Source organism: Rhamphochromis sp. 'chilingali' (genome assembly GCF_963969265.1).
Source record: "Rhamphochromis sp. 'chilingali' genome assembly, chromosome: 9".
Taxonomy (NCBI): domain Eukaryota; kingdom Metazoa; phylum Chordata; class Actinopteri; order Cichliformes; family Cichlidae; genus Rhamphochromis; species Rhamphochromis sp. 'chilingali'.
In genome coordinates, this window is record NC_137936.1 from 7,960,389 (window position 1) to 7,981,057 (window position 20,669).

Consider the following 20,669-nt stretch of genomic DNA (forward strand, 5'->3'; position numbering starts at 1 on the left):
GAGGTCACTGCCTGTTCGCTGAAACACACGGGGGGAGACAAGCGCTCCACTTATGAATGGAGGTGGATTTACACAAACAGACGGAGAAAATGAGACAATGTTTTAAGGGGCGACATTCTTTTAACACAATATCGACTTAAAACAGAATTTATACCAAAACAAATTCATCTTAAACATAAAAAAGTATATCAGAAAAATGTGAACCAAACTTGTAATTTAAATGTCTTTATCAGCACAAGTTTTGGATTTATGCTATCCAATACAATGCATGTGCATTTCTTTTTATTCGTGAAAAAAGGCATGGTTGGCTGAATGCCAATCTATTTGCGTTATGTAACATTATGATATACACATTTAGACGTGGGAAATTCAAGCTCAGCTGTATAATTTTTTAATAACAAGTGGATCAGAATGATTTCTATAAAAGTACACTGAACATAAAAAGATGCTGCATGTGAAATATGGATACATTAAGATGCTATGCACAGATACAATCTGGGACTGAGAGGCACTCATCACCATTTGCATACAGAGAATATTTACAAAGATATTTTTCTGAATCATTAGTTATGATACCTGACAATTTAAAATGTCGATTCTAAATATAGATTTTGTATCTTAAGTTAAATTTAGACTAAATTTAGGAGGGGTGTCAAATTTAGGTTTACCCACTGTGAAGCTGTGAACACACGGACCAGATGTGTATATGTGAGTTTGACAGCTGACATTCTTTAATTAACACCATCCCTGCCAATGACAATATATTCCAGCAATATGTTTTGCATATTCTGGGAGGTCTTGGATGATTACTGATTCATAAGTCACTGGAAGGTTTGAAACAATACTCTGACTGAGAAAAAGTCCATAATTTAAGAAATCCTTGATAATATTGTTTATTGTCTCATATATTCTTCCTACATCCAATTGGTCTATGCACACAATGGCCTCTGTAAATAATTTTCAACATATTGCTTACCATTATATGATTTATTCAAGAATACCAGTTACCATTTACAAAGTATGGGAGGTAAAGAAATATATCCTCATGTAAAAACAAAATAATCTTTATTTCTTTACATATTTGTTAAGGGCCCAGACATGGCATCTCAACTCTTAAGAGAAACTGCCTTTTAAAAAAGAAAAGAAAAAAGATATTTCATCGTGTAGACGCTTGTTTACATATTCAATATAGCCTTCAAGTGTGAAAAAAGGCACATGATAAGCAACAAATCACAATCTACTTTTTTCAGGTTTCTGGAGCCCTGATAAGTGGGTTAAAAGGTCTCCGGGCCTTGAGTTTGACAGACACGATAGAGAGTTAGGTGAGTGTTAGCTTCACTTTCAAATCGCTAAGATTGGGCTGTATTATCATATTTGGATCAAAATATACTGACATCTGATACTTACTGATCTTGTTGAAACAAATCTTCAGTAACCATCGTCTGTACTCTCTCTGTCACCATTTAAAGAATATAATTCATCCCCGTTTATTGTTTCAAACATATTAAAACACAATTGATTATTATGCAGTCATGGTGAAAACAAACAAACACACACAAAAAAGCAACAACAAACATTTGTATTAGGACATAATTAAAACTATCTGGTCTTTAATAGGTCTTAAAATGAGATGAACAACAACACATGACATATTATTATACCGTGTTATTAACAAAAATAAGGCCAAAATGTAGACGCACTGTATAAAAACTAAGGACACCCTTACTGCTTTCTAGTGGCCAGGTGCTGCTAATGAAATGCATTTGATCATTGATCATCAGCAACCTATATATAAGTTTTGGCAGTTTGCTGGTCTGAGATCAGCAATGTTCTTATAGTAGCAATTGGTGCTCTCCATCAGTCTTGGAAGGGGCCATTTACAAATAATTGTAAGAAAGATTATTTACCAGTGGAAAACATTCATTACAAATACCAGTCTTCCACTGAGTGCACATCCCAAATTCACCCCAAAACAGAATGTGCAATGCTTGGAGGAAGTTAAAAAAACCCAAGCTGTATCTCTACAGGCCTCAGTTAGCATGTTAAATACTAAAGCTCATTGCAGTACAATTAGAAAAAAACACTTGTTTAGTTTTTTTTTTCTAATTTTTCTGCAATGAGTTTGTTTGGAATGATTGGCAGGAGAAAGTCTCCTCTCCATAATAAAAACCCCAAAGAAAAACAAGGCAGCACAGCTGATGTTTGGAAGATTGTATCTGAACAAACTATAAGACTTCTGGAACACTGTCTCTTAGACAGATGAGACCAAAGTGGAGGTTTTTGACCACAAGGTACAGCAAACACCAAACAAAGCACCTAATACCAGCTCTCAAGCATGGTGTTGGAGGGGTGATGATTTGGGGTTGTTTTGAAGTCCCAGTCATTGAGCAGACTGTTAACTCCTCTGCATACCAAAGTATTACAGAGTCAAGACCATCTCCAACAACTGAAGCTTAGCCTAAACTGGATCCTGGAACAGGATCAGAGAATGGCTGAAAGAGAAAATAATCAAGGTGTTTTAAATGCCAAGTCAAAGTTCAGACCTGAAACGTACTGAAATTAACAGAAGTGTGCAAACCTCTGAACTGAAGCAACACTGTAATGAAAACTGGGCCATAAGTCCTCCACAACGATGTCGGAGTCGCACAGGAAGTTATTACTGCTACTCAATTTTTTCCACACACGGCTTCTGCCTTTTGGCTTCATTTTTGTTAAATAAACAACACAGAGTGATATGTCACATGTTCCTGTCCTTACTTTAAGACCTGCTCAGAATTAGATACTTTTTTTTCCTTTTATGATGTTGTGATGTGTAAAAACCTCAGAACTGACAGATGCGGTACGTTCTTTTCACCAAGACTATATGAGCATAAATGAGGCTAAGGTAAACTCAGGACATTGCATTGTTTTATTAAGAAACACACGCTGAGTGTACAGCTATTCAGTTTCCAGGTTGAATGATTTGATACATTTGGCGCTTTATACCCCTTTAAAAGCAACTTTAAAATATACAGCCCATGCGTTCATCATTGATCACATGGTACGTACACCACACATCAGATTACAGGCTCGGAGACTCTCAAACACACAAATCTACAGCACTTATTTTCTTCTGCCAGGAAAGAAAACGTCAGACATGAATATTCATACGGTACATGATCTGCTGTGGTTTGACACCTTTTTTTTTTTTCTTCCTTTTTTTCCAAAATCTAGCACTTTTGGTTTTGATTTCAGTCGAGTCGTGTTGTATCTAATGGAGACATATGTGCAACAACAACAACCTTCCAGTCCTAATGTCAAAGTGCATTGTGACATTCAGTATTCAACACAAAAGTCTACATTTCTTCTGCTGTGCTGTGTGTAATACTGTCAGCGGCATTTGGCAACTGCAAAACAGACCACAAACTCATTTACACAGATTCACACTTCAAGTTATTTGCTGATAAAACATTCACAATTTTAGAGGAGTGGTTTATAAATCTACTACTTCAAGGTAGTAACGCTGTCCAAAGTTGACTCTGTGTAGCACATACACATCTCCCTAATGGTTAGGAGGAGAACTTCAAATGCTTGAGAAGAAAAGTAAAAAAAGACAAGACACCTTTGTACAAATCTTGACAAAAACACGGCTTAAATTTGTCTTACACACTTGAGATGAGCTGATACTTTCTAGTTTTCCAACATTCTTATACGTTACATCACTTGTGATGTCAAAATAAAGACGGTTATAAGGCAAACTTATTCGGCGACGTCACTGACCAGCACTGTATGCATAGGGTGATTACTAATTACCAGAGGCTCATAATGTTCATGAGACCCTTATTCCAGAAAGTGTCATGCGCTGAACACTGCAAATGCAGAGCCACCAGTTTCATCTGAGAATCCACAGGGACACCCACTTTCTCCATCAGTTATTTATGTGGCCTGACGTGGCGGACCACTTTGTCCTCAAACACCTTCCTCATTGTCTTTTCGATCTGCTTGAGGAAGACTTGGGGAATCCGACCACAGAGCGTGTTGACCGTCTCCAGGAACTTGGTCTGGATGGGGTAGAAGAGCGACTGGAACATGTTGTCCTCAAAGGGAAACTGCAGAGACGGAGACATCGGCCCATGTCAGTTCCAAACCCAAAGTTTTGTGCGTTTGCGCAGGTTTTTTTTGTTTGATCTAGAACATATCATAGGCTAAATGATATTTACACATTCGGTTGGCAGGGGTGGGGCGGGCCTCGGTATTAATCATAAATTACGACCCTGCTCGTCTTTAAGAGGCTTATCTCAGCAGAGCGGGGGGGAACCGACTCTGCTGCCGGAGAAAACAAATTCTAATTTTAAACTGACCCAGATTGTTTCATGAGTGCAAGGGGAGAGAATTTGAAATCACAAAATAAATAGTCATAGCTGTTCTTTTTTTCTGAGCTAAACAATGCTGCTACAGAAACAGGTCTACACACACTTATATGTAGAATTGCTCCTTTAGCAGCTTGTTGGGACACATTTTCATTTGCATGACTTCCATTCTGTATTTTAGCAGCTTTATCAGAGCTAAGCAAGTATTCCTCCGATCATGACGCCAAGCTATGCTACAGCTTTCAGGCCTTATTGCAGCACAATGGAAATTTGTACTGAGCAAGTGCATCTACCTGAATGTGTGTTTTGCTCCAATGAATTTGAGGTATTTTCCAACAACTACCCACATGAGCCTGTGGTGGAAGTGCTATGACCTGTCATTGCTTCAGATCAGATTCAGCAACATTATGTGCCCCAAAAATGAGGTCAGCTGATTGCCTGCACATATTGACGGATCATGTGGTTAGCACCGTTGCCTCACAGCAAGAAGGTCCTGAGTTCAATTCCACCATCAGGCCGGGGTGGAGTTTGCATGGGTTCTTTCCTGGTACTCTGGCTTCCTCCCACAGTCCAAAGACATGTAGTTAGTGGGGATAGGTTAATTGGAAAGTGTAAATTGCCCAAAGGTGTAAATGTGAGTGCGAATGGTTGTCTGTGTCTATGTGTTAGCCCTGCGATTCACTATGTCCAGTTACTACTGGACATAGTGTTCCAACAGAGGGCACTGTGCATCACTGCCATACTGAGTCAGTAAAGCTTGATTTATATGTGTGAAATCAACATCCTAACTAATGTAGGAACTGGAAACTCCTTTTAATCCCCACACCACAACCTTCCATGCTATTCAAACCATTGTGGTATGCTGCAACCTGATGTGTAGCTACATTTCTCAGGAGGTGCACGTCAGGTTCCTTCAAAACACCAACATGTCCCAGTCCTACAAGACTGCTAAAAAATTTTTTATTAGTTATCAGTTATTTATTAGTTATTAATCATCTCTGGCTCTCTTCCACAGTGTGTCTTTATTCCATTCCTCCCCTCACCCCAACCGGGCGCGGCAGATGGCCGCTCCTTCCTTAGCCAAATTCTGCTGGAGGTGTCTTCCTGTTAAAAGGGAGTTTTTTCTTCCCACTGTTGCTAAAGCTCTTGCTCACAGGGGGTCATTGTTGTTGTTGTTGATTGTTGTTTTTTATTTTTCTGGTTTTCTTTGTATTATTGTAGGGTGTTTACTGTATAATATAAAGCACCTTGAGGCAACTGCTGTTGCGATTTGGCACTATGTAAATAAAACTGAACTGATAACGTTACGTAAGAGGTTGTGGCGTAGGGATAAATGTAATTTAAGATTTCCCTCAGAAGCATAAGTCACACATAACTTTCAGATCCTCCTGGGATACTCACATCATGGATTGCATCATAGACTACTTTAAACGCTGGCTGCTTGTCATCATGATATACGCCACGGTTGCCATGGAGGATGGACACGCCTTCCTCTTCAGCCCCTTTGCAGTTACTACCGTACATACAGTGGTCAGGTCTGTAGTTCCACTGGCATGGAAAGATGAATAGACGCTCTGGAGGGGGGAAACGATGAAATGGTTTATTTCTTAATCAGGTAATTGCATCAATGTGTTTCTTGAAGGGAAAACTAAATATGCATCCAGACATACCAGAAGATTATAGAATAAACAGAGTTGGGAAAATAGATCGTTTTAATGTCAGCACAAAGAACAAAAAACCTGCTTCTGCTGTAATAGAGGAGCTGATCATTGAATTGCATGATAAAAATCAATAGAAAAAGAAACACAAATATTGATTAACTTATTTGTTCTGAACCCTCAATAGTGGTGCATTAGCTTAAAGAACATGAGGTCCTTGATTGGTATGTACGCTACTACCAGGAGAAAAAGTTTCCTCACCAAGAAAAACACAGATCAGAAAAACGCTGATGGACCAACATGAATATATGAATATACTCAGACAGCAGAGAACACAAAGCGCTTAATATACAAAAACAAGACACTCCATTTGGCTCTGAGCAAATGCGAATGATGCCAGCTCTGCTGACGGCTCTGAGCATTTGATGCCTACATCTGGCGGCTGCAGCTGGATCTCAGTCTGCTTTCGCCTGCAGCCACAGCCTTGGTGTTTACACAGCCAGATTCATGAAGCAGACTTTAGCAAAAGTGAAAATAAGATGCAATTTTTGGAAACATGTTGATGGTGAGAAGCTGTTGTTTGGGCTGTCTGCAGACTGGTATTTCAAAGTGCACTCATATGCATGGATAAGCAGTTTGGATTAGGCCTTAAACATAACGTAACATAGTGCAATTAATGCATTTCTTATGTATACAGACAAACACACACACACACACTTGAAAAAGGAGCTTGTACCTGGGTTGTAGTGGAAGATGATATTGAGGAGGTCCTGATCTCCCCAGGTGATATGGTTCTTGTATTTCTGGTAGAGTGGATGAAGAAGATCCTCCCAAGACAGGCCAGTAGGGATCATACTGTTCTGAAATACAAGGATTAATAAAAAGAACAGCTTAAGAGGAGCATTAAAAAAAATAAATAAAAAAATCATCAAAGGCGGAGCACATTTACATTCCCGCTTCCATGTGCAATCTGCTGCCAGTATTAGAGCTGTTAAATTGAGTTCTGAGGGCAGAAGTCTGTGATGCTGTCATGGTAATCTGGAAAGCTTTAATCACAGCCCACTCATAGCACTCTGCCTGTCACTTGAGCTCAAGGAAACAGCCCTTCAGAATGCAAATAGGAAATTGCAGCCCACTTTAGCTTTCTACCGATCAGAGTGTGGGGAAATAGTACTGTTTTGACCTTACTTTGAACAGCGTGCTGCGGATCCGTGTGAGATTCATCAGCATGACACCAGAGTTGACGCCCGTGACTCCGTAGAAAGGGTGGCGGGCAAACCGGCTGTACCAGCCAATCTTGGGTACCTCGTGCTCTGGGGCCATCGCTGCCAGCTGCGTCCTGTTGAAGGACTTCAGTAGATTCCAGATATCATCCATAGGGCGCAGAAACAGCACATCAGTGTCCACATAGAGTAAAGAGTCCACGTCCTTCAAGATGACCTGGAAGTACAATTTTAGACGTAAATACAATATTTATGCCAGCGGTCCCCAACCTTTTTTGCACCAACGGACCAGTTTATGTTCGACAATATTTTCACGGACCGGCCTTTAAGGTGTCGCGGATAAATACAACAAAATAAAACCGAAAAAAAGATTTATTCATAACACACGGGAAAAGACCCAGGGAAACCGAGTTAACGATAAAAACGACGGAAAATTACAATAAAAACTGATAAAAACCCTGAAAACCATAAATGTCACACCTGAGCCTCAACTCTCGCGGCCCAGTACCAAACGACTCATGGACCAGTGCCAGTCCATGGCCCAGGGGTTGAGGACCGCTGGTTTATGCCACACATTATCAATATGTACTAAAAAAGAATACAGGGAAAATTAACCCCCAAATTCAATTAAATTTTATTTATATAGTACCAAATGCTAACAGCAGTTGCCTCAAAGCACTTTATATTTTAAGTTACAGACCCTACAATAATACAGTTTGTTCGTTTGTCCAGTTGGGCTGGAGGAAAATTACTGTTAGAGCGGTTGCAAAAAGACTTCGGGTCCTTACAGGTACTCCGGTGCAGTGGTTTGTATCATGTATATCTAATAGTCTCCAATTTGTTTATGTAAATGGAGAGTCCTCTTCAAACACTGAAGTTAACTATGGAGTACCACAGGGTTCTGTGCTAGGACCACTTCTGTTTACATTATACAGGCTTCTCTTAGGCAGTATCATCAGACGGCACAGCACATATAAATGAATGTCAGTATTAATGAACCCCAACTATCCCAACCAACACGTGAAGATAGCTATTTCCTTCAAAACATACTGTAGTATCTGCTCTGTAGCAGCAAAACAGACTACTGCTTTATTTTTTCCTGGCTCAGCTGACAGGAAGATGCAGAGGAAGAACGCTAAAGAACAAAGTGGAGGATGCAGTGCACAAGTTTTAGTTCTTCAAGAGGAAATCTGGGTTTCATTACACTGCTACAGGAATGTTGCGAAGTCAAGCAACGTTACTTGGAAAAACAATTAAACCAGCACCAATCCAATCTGTACAAACTAGAGTTTACATGGAAGGATAAATGAAACAAAACACAGAACCTGTAAATATTTTTTTTCCTTTAAATACCTCATCCATTTGGATACTGGTAAAGATATGTAGCTGCTTTGACTGACACGTGCTTAAAGAAGATGCTGTAGTTGTGGTTAGACTTGAACCAGAGCTCTCCACAATGTTTTTTATGTTGCTGCCTTTTGAACCTTTTTGCACGGCGACCCTGAGCGGTCAAACGGACTGCAACTTAAGAAAATGTCCATAAAGAGAAAGATGCTAAAAAACTTCATCTTTTTCTCCCCAACAACATCAGTGAGTCCCCTGCTTATTCTAAGCATGTCACAGTGCCATCCTTCGTATGCCAAAATTGCTTCAATTGTGAGGTTTTTATATTGAACTTCCACTGTGCTTTTGAGTCCTTTTTTGCAGCCTTTTCTATTTGTTTTAATGCATTTGACCTCTCAGGGCCACTGTACATTTGAGCAGAATTAATTGACAAATAGTACAGTTTGCTGTGTGTTCCAGCAAACCCTACTAGAGGATTATACAGTGTTGGTGGGTGAAGTCCAGATATGGCAAGTTACGCCTTAACCCCCCCCAAACCTCCCAAAATACAGGAGACATGATGCGGTTATGTCCATACAGTCTGACTCTAGTAATGAGGGAGTTCTACAGCATTAACTGTAACATATATGGAAATATGTGATAACACTGAATCAAGAGGCATGTTCTATTTAATTCAGATTATTGACGAGGCAATAGAAAGGTGCTCAGTAGGTGTTCCTAATAAAGTGAATAGTGAATGTCTATTGATTGCCTTGCAGCAAGACAAAAAAAAAACACCTATTGATCTGCCACATGTTCATTACATGGTAAGAACGCTGACTGTTACTGCAATGAACCGTGTCAGAAAAAGGAAATCAATAGGCGGCATGAGCCTCACTTGATGGAATTACTGGATTTGTTCTCTGGGGAATTCTTATTTGTTACATAATTGCTGCTGAGAAGGTATGAAATCATCAATAAACAAGCCAGTATCTAGCTGTAATCATCCAGTGAAGAGGGTAATAAGATTGTTTAAGTAGAAAAGAGATGGATTAACATTTTTTCTTAACACCGGCTAATGACATTAAGCATGGTGGGGATATTAGGTGAGATAAGTGTGGCAGGCTTACGGGGAGGAAGAGTCTCTGAGCAGCGCAGGGCTTGAAGAGCTTCTTCCACTCGTCAGCGTTTCCCACCGAGAAGGAGATGGAGTAGATTCTGTACTGGAACTTGGCTGCGACAGAGCGAGGCCACTGGTTCAGCTGAAAGTAAAGCAACATGCGGTGTGTTACGCCAAAAAAAGCGTCTAACTGACTTTGAGTAAGGCAGGCTGCGTGAGAAAGAGTCAGGATAAACAACAATTAGACTGAAAGCTAATCTCCCTTTTGCTTTTTTCACAGACTTGTGCAGGTGGCCATTTCAAACAATGAAGTCACGTCTCCGGCTGCTGATTGGGTCTTTTTGGTACGCGTGCAGCAACCAGCTGCTATTTTATTAAAACGCAATAATCTAAACAAGGGAAGGCACCATCTTAAAGCATGGCGAGGTTTGCTGAAGCTCGCGTTATCTGACCAGTTAGGCGTTAAATCTCTCCATAATCACCAGTTCAACAGTTTGGCCCTGGGAAGAGCGAGAGAGACAGAGAGAGCGCCACAAGCAGGAGGAGCATAAGAGATCAAGGGAGGTGAGACTAACCTTTCCTGTGGCTCCTTTCTGGCATATGTGTCACATTATTACAGGCCTCAGCTACCACGACTCCCCCCTCATGGGAATTTTCAACACATGGCAGTGATTCACCGCATACAGGAACGCTGGCTCACGGGGCTTTTAGGATTAAGATTTAAAGCTGTTTAAAGGTACTTCTGCTGATATTTGTGGCCCATCAATTGAAGCAATGTTAAAAGGCTGTTAGTTACAGTATCAGTGGAACTAATCAAAGTCACGCCAACGCACCTCCGTAAAGGTGACTTTGAGGCGGGGGGAGGCGGAATAACGCAGCGTGTCTCGGTGATATATTACGCCCCGGCCTTGAGATAAAAGGGTACAAGAGTGAGTCTAAGAGAGGCTCCGAGTTACAACTGCTGTGATCTCGGTGTCATCTATTACAAAGAAAGGAGGAGTGTTTAACATGTGCTGTGGTAGCTCAAAAATCAGAGTAAGATCCTGAACAGCAAAGCAGACAGCAAGGTGCATTGAAAATACAGGTTTTTGGCTCAAAACACATTACAGGGTTCTTACCCTTTCTTTAAACTGCAGGGCCAAGGGGTCCTCAGCAAAAATGTGAAACTTGATCTTCTTTAAGCTGAACAGGAGGGCTGACTTTACCATGGTGAGGGTCTCGTTCAGACGGTTCCCACAAGCCACCACGGCCAAATGCATGACGTCCTCCGCCTTGGTGCGCCTGGTTACAGGTCGGGCTACATTACTCCGTGGTTTACTAGAAAAGAGTAAATGTAGAAGATGAAGCACTGGCAGTCTTGTATAAAAGAAAAACAATAACACCTCAGTATAATGAAATTACTATATCGAGATCAAAAGCTGGCAGTAATTGCAACAAAAGATGTGCCGGATGTCGAGTTTTTCCTCCACCTAGCTGTCCGTTTTAGATTTCAATGGGCCAAGGCCACACGTTTGGGCGGGGTGGGGGTGTATGTGCTGACAATCACAAACCTTGTTCCCCTCACTCATCGCCAGCAAATTGGCCTGCAAGCTGCAGAGCCTGTGAAGAGCAATTTGTGCTCAACAGATGGACCACAGCACAGTGGAACCAAAACATACACAGAAAAATGAAATTACTGAAACGGACGCCATAATTTCAGACTTCCACAAGAGCTCCAACCCATATGGTCTTTGGAAAGCTGACACCTATATTTATATTTCTTGTAAGCCAACATAAACTGATGGCTTTTGGTTATAACTACACATATATCCCCATGAACACCATTTATGAAAATACCCCAAAATAATATTATACTTAAGCATGACACTTTTTACTTTTTACTTGGTGGGGAAGCCCATAAGTGAATAAACAGATAATAATTATTAAGATAATTCTACGTTTTTTTAACCTTATAAACCCTACGTAATTGTACTGCTAGAACATAGTTCATCACCAAGACAATTTGATGCTAGGTTTTTGTTCAGCAAGATAATATTCACATTTATGCCTTAAAGCAAACGTTGTTGTGATTTGGTGCTGTATAAATTAAAGTAAAAATGTTAAATTTTCAATGAAATATGCAAATGCCAGAAATAAAATGCTAACCTCGAGCTTTAGCGTCACCTCCACTTAGCTCCAGTGTTTAGCATGAAGGCTGCTTCAGCAGTTTGATTTAGCCACACTGGGCATTTAAAAATGTCCTTTATGTTATAGAAAAAAGCATTTTTTTAAATGTCTAAATATTCAGGGCACAATAGGGTCTGTTAACAACAGAGTGGTTTTCTAATATTTCACAAAGAAGATTTGCAAAACCCGACTTTAAAACAAATTTAAAAAAAACAACAACAACAAAACACTGCATATGTAAAATATCAATCCAATTTGAGATTTTTAGATTCATTCTGTCATTTATTTAGTCAGCGAAAGGTTTTTACTAAAGATATTACCGTTTATTTTCTACCAGACTCAATGGCTACCAAGCTAGCTGCACACAAACCACACCAAAAAAAAAAAAAAACTTGAGAGACCCACAGTCAAGTGAAAAACAGCGTTTTCAAAAGATGTACTGTGTAGTCCTGTTATAAAGAAAACTAAGTATACCCTCACTGCTTACATAGGAGTTGTTTACATTTGATTAGCAGGTGCTGCTAATCAAATACATAGCGCGGTGAGCGCCTCTATAAAAGCACAAGTTTTGACAGTTTGCTGGGAGCAAACATTCAGATGTGTGTTAAAACAATGGCACAACCTTTCCAGGAGTCCACACTTCAGCAAATTCATCCCAGGCTCAGAGAAAATACAAAAAACCCCAACAAAAAAACCCCAAATTCAGACACTAAAGGCCTTGGTTAACATGTTAGCACATTTATCAAAAGACTGAACAAATCAAGGCAAATGTGAGGCCAACTATCTGACAGCTAAAGCTTGACTGAAATTGGGTCATGCAGTAGGCCGGTGACCCCAAGCACAGCAGCAAATCTACAACTGGCTGAAAAAGAAAAGAATCAAAGTGTTGCAATGTCCCAGTTAAAGTCCAGAGCTCAACCTGACAGACCTAGACTTTAAGAGAGCTGTGCATGAATTAATACCCACAAACTGAACTGAATCAATAATCAAAGCTTTAAAAAAGAAGCTAAGCAATAACATCACACCATATAACGTTTAAGCAAGGTTAGGTTCAGGTGAATGATGCAAGCGTATTGAGTAAAAGGTTGTGATTCCACTTTCCCTTCATTACAGCGTGTTTTGTTTCTATTCCTGCTGTTATCTTTTTAAAGTCGGTGCAAATCGTCTGGGTGATACTGGGAATAATTATATCTGTTAAAAAACAAATGCATTCAGCCTTAAGCTCTTTTTGCCACTTGTATGGATGTCAGTATTAATAGTACCGGCTTCTTACTTCAACAACAAAAACATCATTTGGGATTTATATGGATGACAACAGGAGGAAGTGAAGAATTTAAAAAAAAAAACAAGCAGCCATCCTCCTATTGAAATGAAAGGTCAACTATTTTTCTCAGTCATGTTACATGTGCGCCTCAGTATATCATTTAACAAACACCTTCACACACGACTACCTCTGCGACTGGACTTTGCTCTTCCATGTTCAAAGGGAAGGGGGTTCTTTATCGGGTTTAAGCGCTCTCTCTGCAGAGCAGCGCGGCCTAGCCTGCTCTATGATAGGGAAACATTTATGTAATGGGGCAGCCTAAAGTTAAGGTCAACATCATCTATTTTTCTTCTGTGTAAGCACTACATGGGGCCGCTTGTGATAACAATACCTTCAACATGAATGTTGACCTAGCCAAAGAGGAAAAAGTCTGGCACGAATAAAAGAACAAAGAACCTTTTGTTTCAACATATAGCTTTTTTTGCTTGTTTTTTTCTTTGAGGAGGAGAGCTGGGGAAGGCAAAATGGAGAAGACAGTTGTAGAAGACATGCATTTCCTCTGCGTCTGAAACAAGCGGGAGCCTAGCATAAAATGGATAGGAAGGGAGAAGAGTGAAACTCGACAGGTGGGTTGCGGGGCAGTCCTCAAGCGTGACACTTCGTTTTCTGCATGGGTGCGGGACAATGATGAACTGCAGATTAGGATGAACGAGAAGGTGCTGAGAAATCTGTCCGCCACGCTTCAGGGGCTGATGTTCTGTCAAGGTTGTTGAACACACAACCCATTTCCCCACAGAAAAATGCAATCCCTATCCCCTGCAAGGATGCAATCGCGTTGCACTTAGTCATGCAAAATAAATAAAGGCTTTTTTGCATAAACCTGAATGACAAGACAAAAAAAACCCCACATAAAAAATACGTTAATAATGTGTTTGCCACATTAAGCATGGGCTGCTCACATAATGGTTTGTGTCATGGCACCGCTCCTCACATCTGGAAGCAGTCAAAAAGCACAGACGAGGTACAAAAGGACTTGAATTCCTTATCAGCTGCATAGCAGGCACAAGAGGAACCCTTCGCCTACAAAAGCACCACCACCGACCCTTTCAAAGCACGCAAGGAGAGGAAAAAGGCAGCGCCTCTAGAGATAAAAGAAAAATGTACAAGCGATGTCCCAGAGAACACCTTGAAGACATTTAATTAATCCGAATGTAACTCTGTTTGGTGGACTTCTGACCGATGTGTTCGCATTGGTTTGAAGAAGCCCGTCTCAAGTGGTTAAACAGAATTCAGCTGATTAAAGTTGAGACTATACGACAGAGAGTGCCAGAGCTACTTCTCGGGGCTGATCCGCTGGATTCTTTGCTTGAATGTTATTCAGCTGGGGCACAAGAGAAAACAGAAGAAAACCTCAGATCGCATGTGACCACTCATGAACAATCACTGACGCAGCTGCCACAAGAATCTGGTTTTATGTGTTCATTTCAGCTGCCCTCTCAGAACATTTGCATTCATCAGCATGCTGAGCCGAACGTGCTAAAATAAACATGCAACGTGTCAGCGCAGTTCTTAAACGACCAAAACGCGCTGACTCAGGCCGGAGATATTCACTTTCACAAACTCTAAAACCCAGTAAGAGATTCATCAGAGAGGCCGATGCAAAGAAACCTGAACAGAGAGCGGCACGCACGCACTGCTGCCATCATCATATCCTCTTTTCTGTGTCCACCACAAACCTTGACCAAGTTCTCTAAAGTTAAATTGCAAATGCAAATCAAAGTATTATACAGCAGTAGGATGCACTGGTACTAAATATGGACATTTCTAATAGATTAAAAAAAAAGTGGGGACATTGGGACTGTGATGTGATTCCCACACATAGACGGTTAAAAAGAAGGAAACGGCTTCTGGGTCTGAAAACTGAAGCCACCTCACAAATGTCTAATAACCAAAATGGCAAGATGGTTGCAAAAGGTGGTTGAAAAAGGACTTGGGGTCCTCGGATTGATGTCTGTAAACAGTAAGTTGCTTATTTCATGCCATACTGAATCTTCTTCTTCATATTTTATGAACCACGTGTTTGATATAGCTAAGATTTTATGCCAAATGCACTCCATGACACAACCCTCTCCATTTATCTCTGCTTTGGACTGGTACTAAAAGTACACTGCCATTCTGCCTAATCATGTTTTATATACGCACCTACATGCAGGTCAAATGCGTAGAACACCAAAGGCGGAAGAGAGCAGAACTTGTAGGCGTTTGTGTGCATGGAGGCAAGTTTTAATGCAAGCCTGCACCTTCAGACTCAAGATACGAAGGATCATACCAATGGTTTATCATCTGAAAATCAAAATGCAAAGGACAGAAACAACATGGCTGGCATCTGGATAAAACGTCACGCTCTTCCTCCTCACCTCAAGCCTCATCTCCTGAACTGAAGTCGGGGCTCTAACACACGAAAACGACAGTTATTGTCAGCAGATTGGACATGTGACCGTTCCATCTCCGAGCAGCTGACGTTAAGTCGGCTAAATAACAAAAAGCTTGATTACAACTGTTTGATTACATTCTCATACTGTGTGAGTTCTTGAAGTTTCCAAGTCCAGCAATGTTAGACCCACTAACGCCAGCTAACAGCAGCTAACACTGACAAAAACACCAGCGCTTACTGACAGAAAACGTTGAGGATATCCTCAACATCAGTATATCTGTCAGTGCACAGAAGCGAGCTTCGCTGACTCCTCGACTCCTTTTACCTCCTCCAGACTAAAAGGGCTCACTAAAGAGTAATGGTGATCCTACTGTAGCTACGACTACGCTCTGTAATCTATGGACGTCTAATGGTGAGATTTTCCACACTGCACTAAACGTTGGAAATACACATCTTGTCCCTGGCCTATAGCTTCAGGAGATGAGGTGGTAGTGATAGATATGTCATGGGTATGCTGCTGCTTCCTTCAGCAGAGTGATACGGCTGATGGATGTTAGTGGAGAGTTTAGCAAATGAGTGTTTGGTGAGATCTTTACAGCAGGTATCTCCATCTCATATCAGAACATCCCAGATCTTTAAGCATATATGAAATGTTTATTTAACTTTTACCAGTAAGAGAAACCAGTGGTATATAAGAACCAAAAAAGCACCACGCAAACACCTCTTTTACAGTGATAACAACCATCAAACACCAGCATGGTAAGTTCCTATGCCATGACTGCCTGTGTATCATACACCCCTGCAGCTCAAAGACACTTTGGAAATGAAGTGAAAGTGGGAACTACCACAAAAATCCATTTTTCTAACTTTGGCATGTGTAAATGCGATTAACAGCGTAGTCAGTCATGAAAATAAATGCAAATGCGGGGTTGACGTTAAAAGATAAAGGACTTTCTGTGAAAGCTGGAATGTGCACACGAAAACTTCCAAAAATGAGTTGAATACACCAATCACCACCTCCCTGAGCCCAAAGTGACATCTTCAAATAGCTTTATTGAGTTGTGTAAAGGTATAAAAGATTTTTTTCCCTATAATGTCAAGCTGCCAGAAACGAATACAAAGCAAACATCTGGCATCAGAGTCCTACTCATCCCAGTAGATCAAAGTTTTTGCAGCTTGGCTGATCAATGAATCAGCTTAGTGCTCAGTAAATGCTTCTATTATTAATCATTTATTATCTTTATTTTTGTTGTTGCTGTCAAGTTCAAAGCTATGACTTTCAAACCCAGCTCTTTACAGATGAGGGATTTTACCCAGCCCCACGCTATCTTTCTGCCTCAGAATGACTCATTTACTGGCAATTTAAAAGTGAGTTAGCCAAACTAAAAGAGAAGCAAAACTCCCTCCGATGAGGCTCACACAAGCACCCTCTCCAGCCACGTCGGCTGCACAGGCAAGCAGGGAGATTTCAAAAACCACTCCGAGCTGAGTGAGTGCTCAGTCATGCAAGATGACATTTTTATAGCTATGCATAATGCCACCGCGAGGCAGTGACTTCTTTACTGGGAAGAAGGCTGCTTAGCTATATCTGAAGTGACAGGGCAGGGGATTTGTTTCGACACAGAGTATCAACACCAGTCTCACCCTGCAGATTCACGCTTTAACGCAGTGCAACAAAGCATCTGGAACACACGCTGACGGTAATGAAGACGTCAGAGTGACGGAACGGGAAAGTTACAGGTAAGGATCGTAAGTCACAGAGCCTGGACCTAAACCCTAATTCTGTTTTTAATTAAGCTGAGGGTGGGGAGCACATTAACCAATCACGCTCTGTTTAAAAAATCGTAAAAAAAAAAAAGGAAAAACACTTCACATTTTGGGTGTGTGGACCTCGCAAGCGTTGGGCGTTTGAAGTGATAAAGACAACAACGCATTATAGCCTCCAGTACGTGTGGGTTGGGGCGACATAGAGGACGTTCTTCGCTATTTTTGGCCACAGGAAACGGTGTGATGTGTCAAGAGGAAATTATATGATTAAGAAAAAAAAAAGGCATGTTTGTCTAATAAGAAAGCTGCACAGGAAATCTGTTCAGCGGTTCAGACTCGCAAACAAAGGGAGAGATACAAGTTATGAAGCATGGATTGAACAGACAGTTGTAATAAAAGAGAGTGTTAACTTAACTCTCCGTTTGTGTCGTTATGATTCACTATCAGAGCTTTACAGTCTGCAAAGTGTGTCTGCAGACCTGAAAACGACTCCCAATTGTTCCCAGTCCTCTGGTCTGATACTCTCAGCTTGAGCAATGAGACAAAACAAAGTTGTTTTTTTAGAGGTTCTGGCAAAGATGCTCAGTGCTCTTCCCCTAATCGCAGCAGTCAGTCTTGAGCATTTTCCAACCTGTTCGTGTTTGTTTAATGGCCACCGGTGACCCCTTCCACCCCATCTTCCTTATCAGCGTGCAGCACACATGGAGGAGCGTGGTTTCTGCAAAGACGCAAAGGTCCTTTCACGGCGTAACGCCTTGATGGCGTTTATCTGCCGAACAGTGTCCCCAACCTTGAGTACGGCTATGGAGTGGAATACATATTACAGCAGCCTGCCAGCGTGGGTAATCTCCACGGCCACATAGTGGCCATTATGGCACAGCTGGCATGCAAGACAGGAGGAAATGCAAGGCTGAAATTAGAAAGCTGGAAGACAAAATGCCCTCAATCTTAAACACAAATAGCAGCTGCCGATATCTGAGATACTGCCACGGTGCTGATTTATTCAGGTCATCTGTCTTTGTGGCAGCTTCTTTGTAACGAACAAAAATAAAAATCACACCCGATAAGCTTTTCTGTAAATAGTTCTAGCAGACTACTTTCCATAATGTCTGACTCATGTTCAAGTGAAACCAAATGGGAGCCCGAGCTGCTCCGTACACAGTAGCAGCCTTTATGAAGTGCACTTTGTGTCTTTCAAGGTGACCTTTTACCCCCTTTAACACCAACAGAGGACTGAGACCATGCCCTGCTTTCACACATAATAAGGCACAAATGATCGAGATGTTGAGCTCACGTGACAATTCATCACCCTGTTGTGCTTTGTGTTTGATCTCCTCTTTGCAAATACTGACAACACTTCCACCTAACCACATCAGTCAAGCTCTCTGGCCATATTTCAGCCACATACTTGAGAAACTCATGTTTGCAACAGCGAAAAGCAGCCCAGCAGATGCATGATGGGGTGTCCCTTAAAAGATCTGGCTTTTGTGAAGCCTGCGTCCTTGAGCACAACGTAGGCAGTTTGATAGATGAGGATAAGGCTCACTCAAAGCACGATTATAACCCGACACCCTCACTTTGAAACTTCCCAGAGGCTAGGAAAGATGGGGATGAGAAAGCGGAGACGTTCATTTAGGGAGAGCCTTGAGGAAATCGGCTCTTAAACGGAAACACCCCCCACCCCCCTCACTCCTCACCTCTTTGCATTCACGCTGGCCCCTCTACTAATTGGTCTCCCCTGTTTTCGTCCCTTAAGAGGCTCTTCCGGACGCACGCCGACTCCTGCGGGCGATTTCCTCCGAAACTTTGCAACAACGTTGTGCTCGAGCTGGGAGGGCGACTGGGAAGAGCTGCTGTCCTCCTCCGGCTCCTCTCCAACTTCTTTCAACAGCGGATCATCCGCGGCGTTGCCCCCCAAAAAGTACAAAAGTAAGAAAACTCCAAAACACACGGCGATCACAACTACTTTGCAGTGGATCCGCATGGTGAGAGCAACTTGTTGCGGTTGGAAGAGGCGGTCGGGACTGCGCTCATGTCTGCGGCGGAGGGAGGGCAGCGCGAGCTGACATTTTCTTACCGCTCCCCGCTCGCATTTTTCCGCAGATGATGATGGAGAGCGGAGTGCTGCTTCTCATCGTCCATAGAGGATTATACGGCGGAGGCGTGGCTTCCCCAGCCTTGCCGTAATGATTGAAGTAATAGCGCCACACGATAGTTCGACCAGACCGAAAGTATCTGAAATGTTTGTCTGTTTTATTACGCCACAGCTTACCTTCCTAAGGCAATGCTAATGCTTATGCTTAAATCTTAATGAATGCAATAGATTAACGATGGTGTCAGACTAGCTGCTGATTTGGCCATGGGAATGTGGAGAAGACGAAGGAGATTGTTGTGGACTTCAGGAGAATGCACACCCAACATGCTCCTCTGACCATTGACTGTGGAGAGAGTGAGCAGCACCAAGTTCTTGGGTGTGCACATCACAGAGGATCTCTCCTGGACGTACAACACCACAGCACTGGCCAAGAAATCACAGCAGCGTCTCTTCTTTCTCCGCAAACTAAGAAGAGCAGGAGCTCCAGCCCCCATCATGTACACTTTCTACAGAGGCACCATCGAGAGCATCCTGTCGAGCTGCATCACTGTGTGGTTTGGAGCCTGCAATGCGTCCTGCCATAGATCCCTCCAACGCATAGTGAGAGCTGCAGAGAGGATCATTGGTGTCTCTCTCCCCTCCCTCCAGGACATTTACAGCACCCGTCTCACTAAAAAAGCCCTTTGCATAGCGGCTGATCCCACGCACCCAATGCAAAGCTTCTTCAAGCTGCTGCCGTCAGGGAGGAGACTGCGGAGTCTCCAGGCCAGGACCAGCAGACTGAAGGACAGCTTCATCCATCAGGCTGTCAGGAAGCTAAACTCCCTCCCGATTCTGCCCCCCTCTCCCCTCTTCTCCACCACGGTCTCACTGAACTCTGTCACACACACACACACACACTCACTCTCTGACGCACTCACTGGCCTGCTCCAGTCACTTTGTGGAGCATTGGACTGCTTAAGCATTGGACCTCATAAGACTCTGTTGTTACACTATCTCTTACCGTACACTACTAAATCCCCATTTGCACTATTTGCCTATTTTGCACCACTATGCCTTCTTACTTGAATATTGTATATTGTATATTGCATAGCTTTTTTTTGTTATACGTAAAATTGTATTGTATTTATTTAAATTTTTACTTTTTAATTATTTTATTTGCATTTTTCTAATCACTAGGGTTTGAGAGTAACGCAATTTCTATTCTGTGTATGTCCTGTACATGTGGCAGAATTGACAAATAAAGTTGACTTGACTTGACTTGAGTAAT

At 41.8% G+C, this 20,669-nt stretch overlaps 1 protein-coding gene across 1 annotated transcript; it reads right to left on the reverse strand.

Annotated features, from left to right (window-relative positions):
• Nucleotides 1-1,103: 1,103 nt before the first annotated feature.
• gxylt2 (glucoside xylosyltransferase 2) lies at nucleotides 1,104-19,638 on the reverse strand. Its single transcript, XM_080890688.1, has 7 exons — nucleotides 19,002-19,638; nucleotides 10,792-10,990; nucleotides 9,684-9,815; nucleotides 7,196-7,447; nucleotides 6,744-6,867; nucleotides 5,751-5,923; nucleotides 1,104-4,088 (listed from the first exon to the last, which is right to left on the reverse strand). The coding sequence occupies exons 1-7, from the start codon at nucleotides 19,286-19,288 to the stop codon at nucleotides 3,912-3,914; spliced, it is 1,344 nt and encodes a 447-aa protein (XP_080746814.1). The 5' UTR covers nucleotides 19,289-19,638; the 3' UTR covers nucleotides 1,104-3,911.
• Between the last annotated feature and the right edge of the window lie 1,031 nt (nucleotides 19,639-20,669).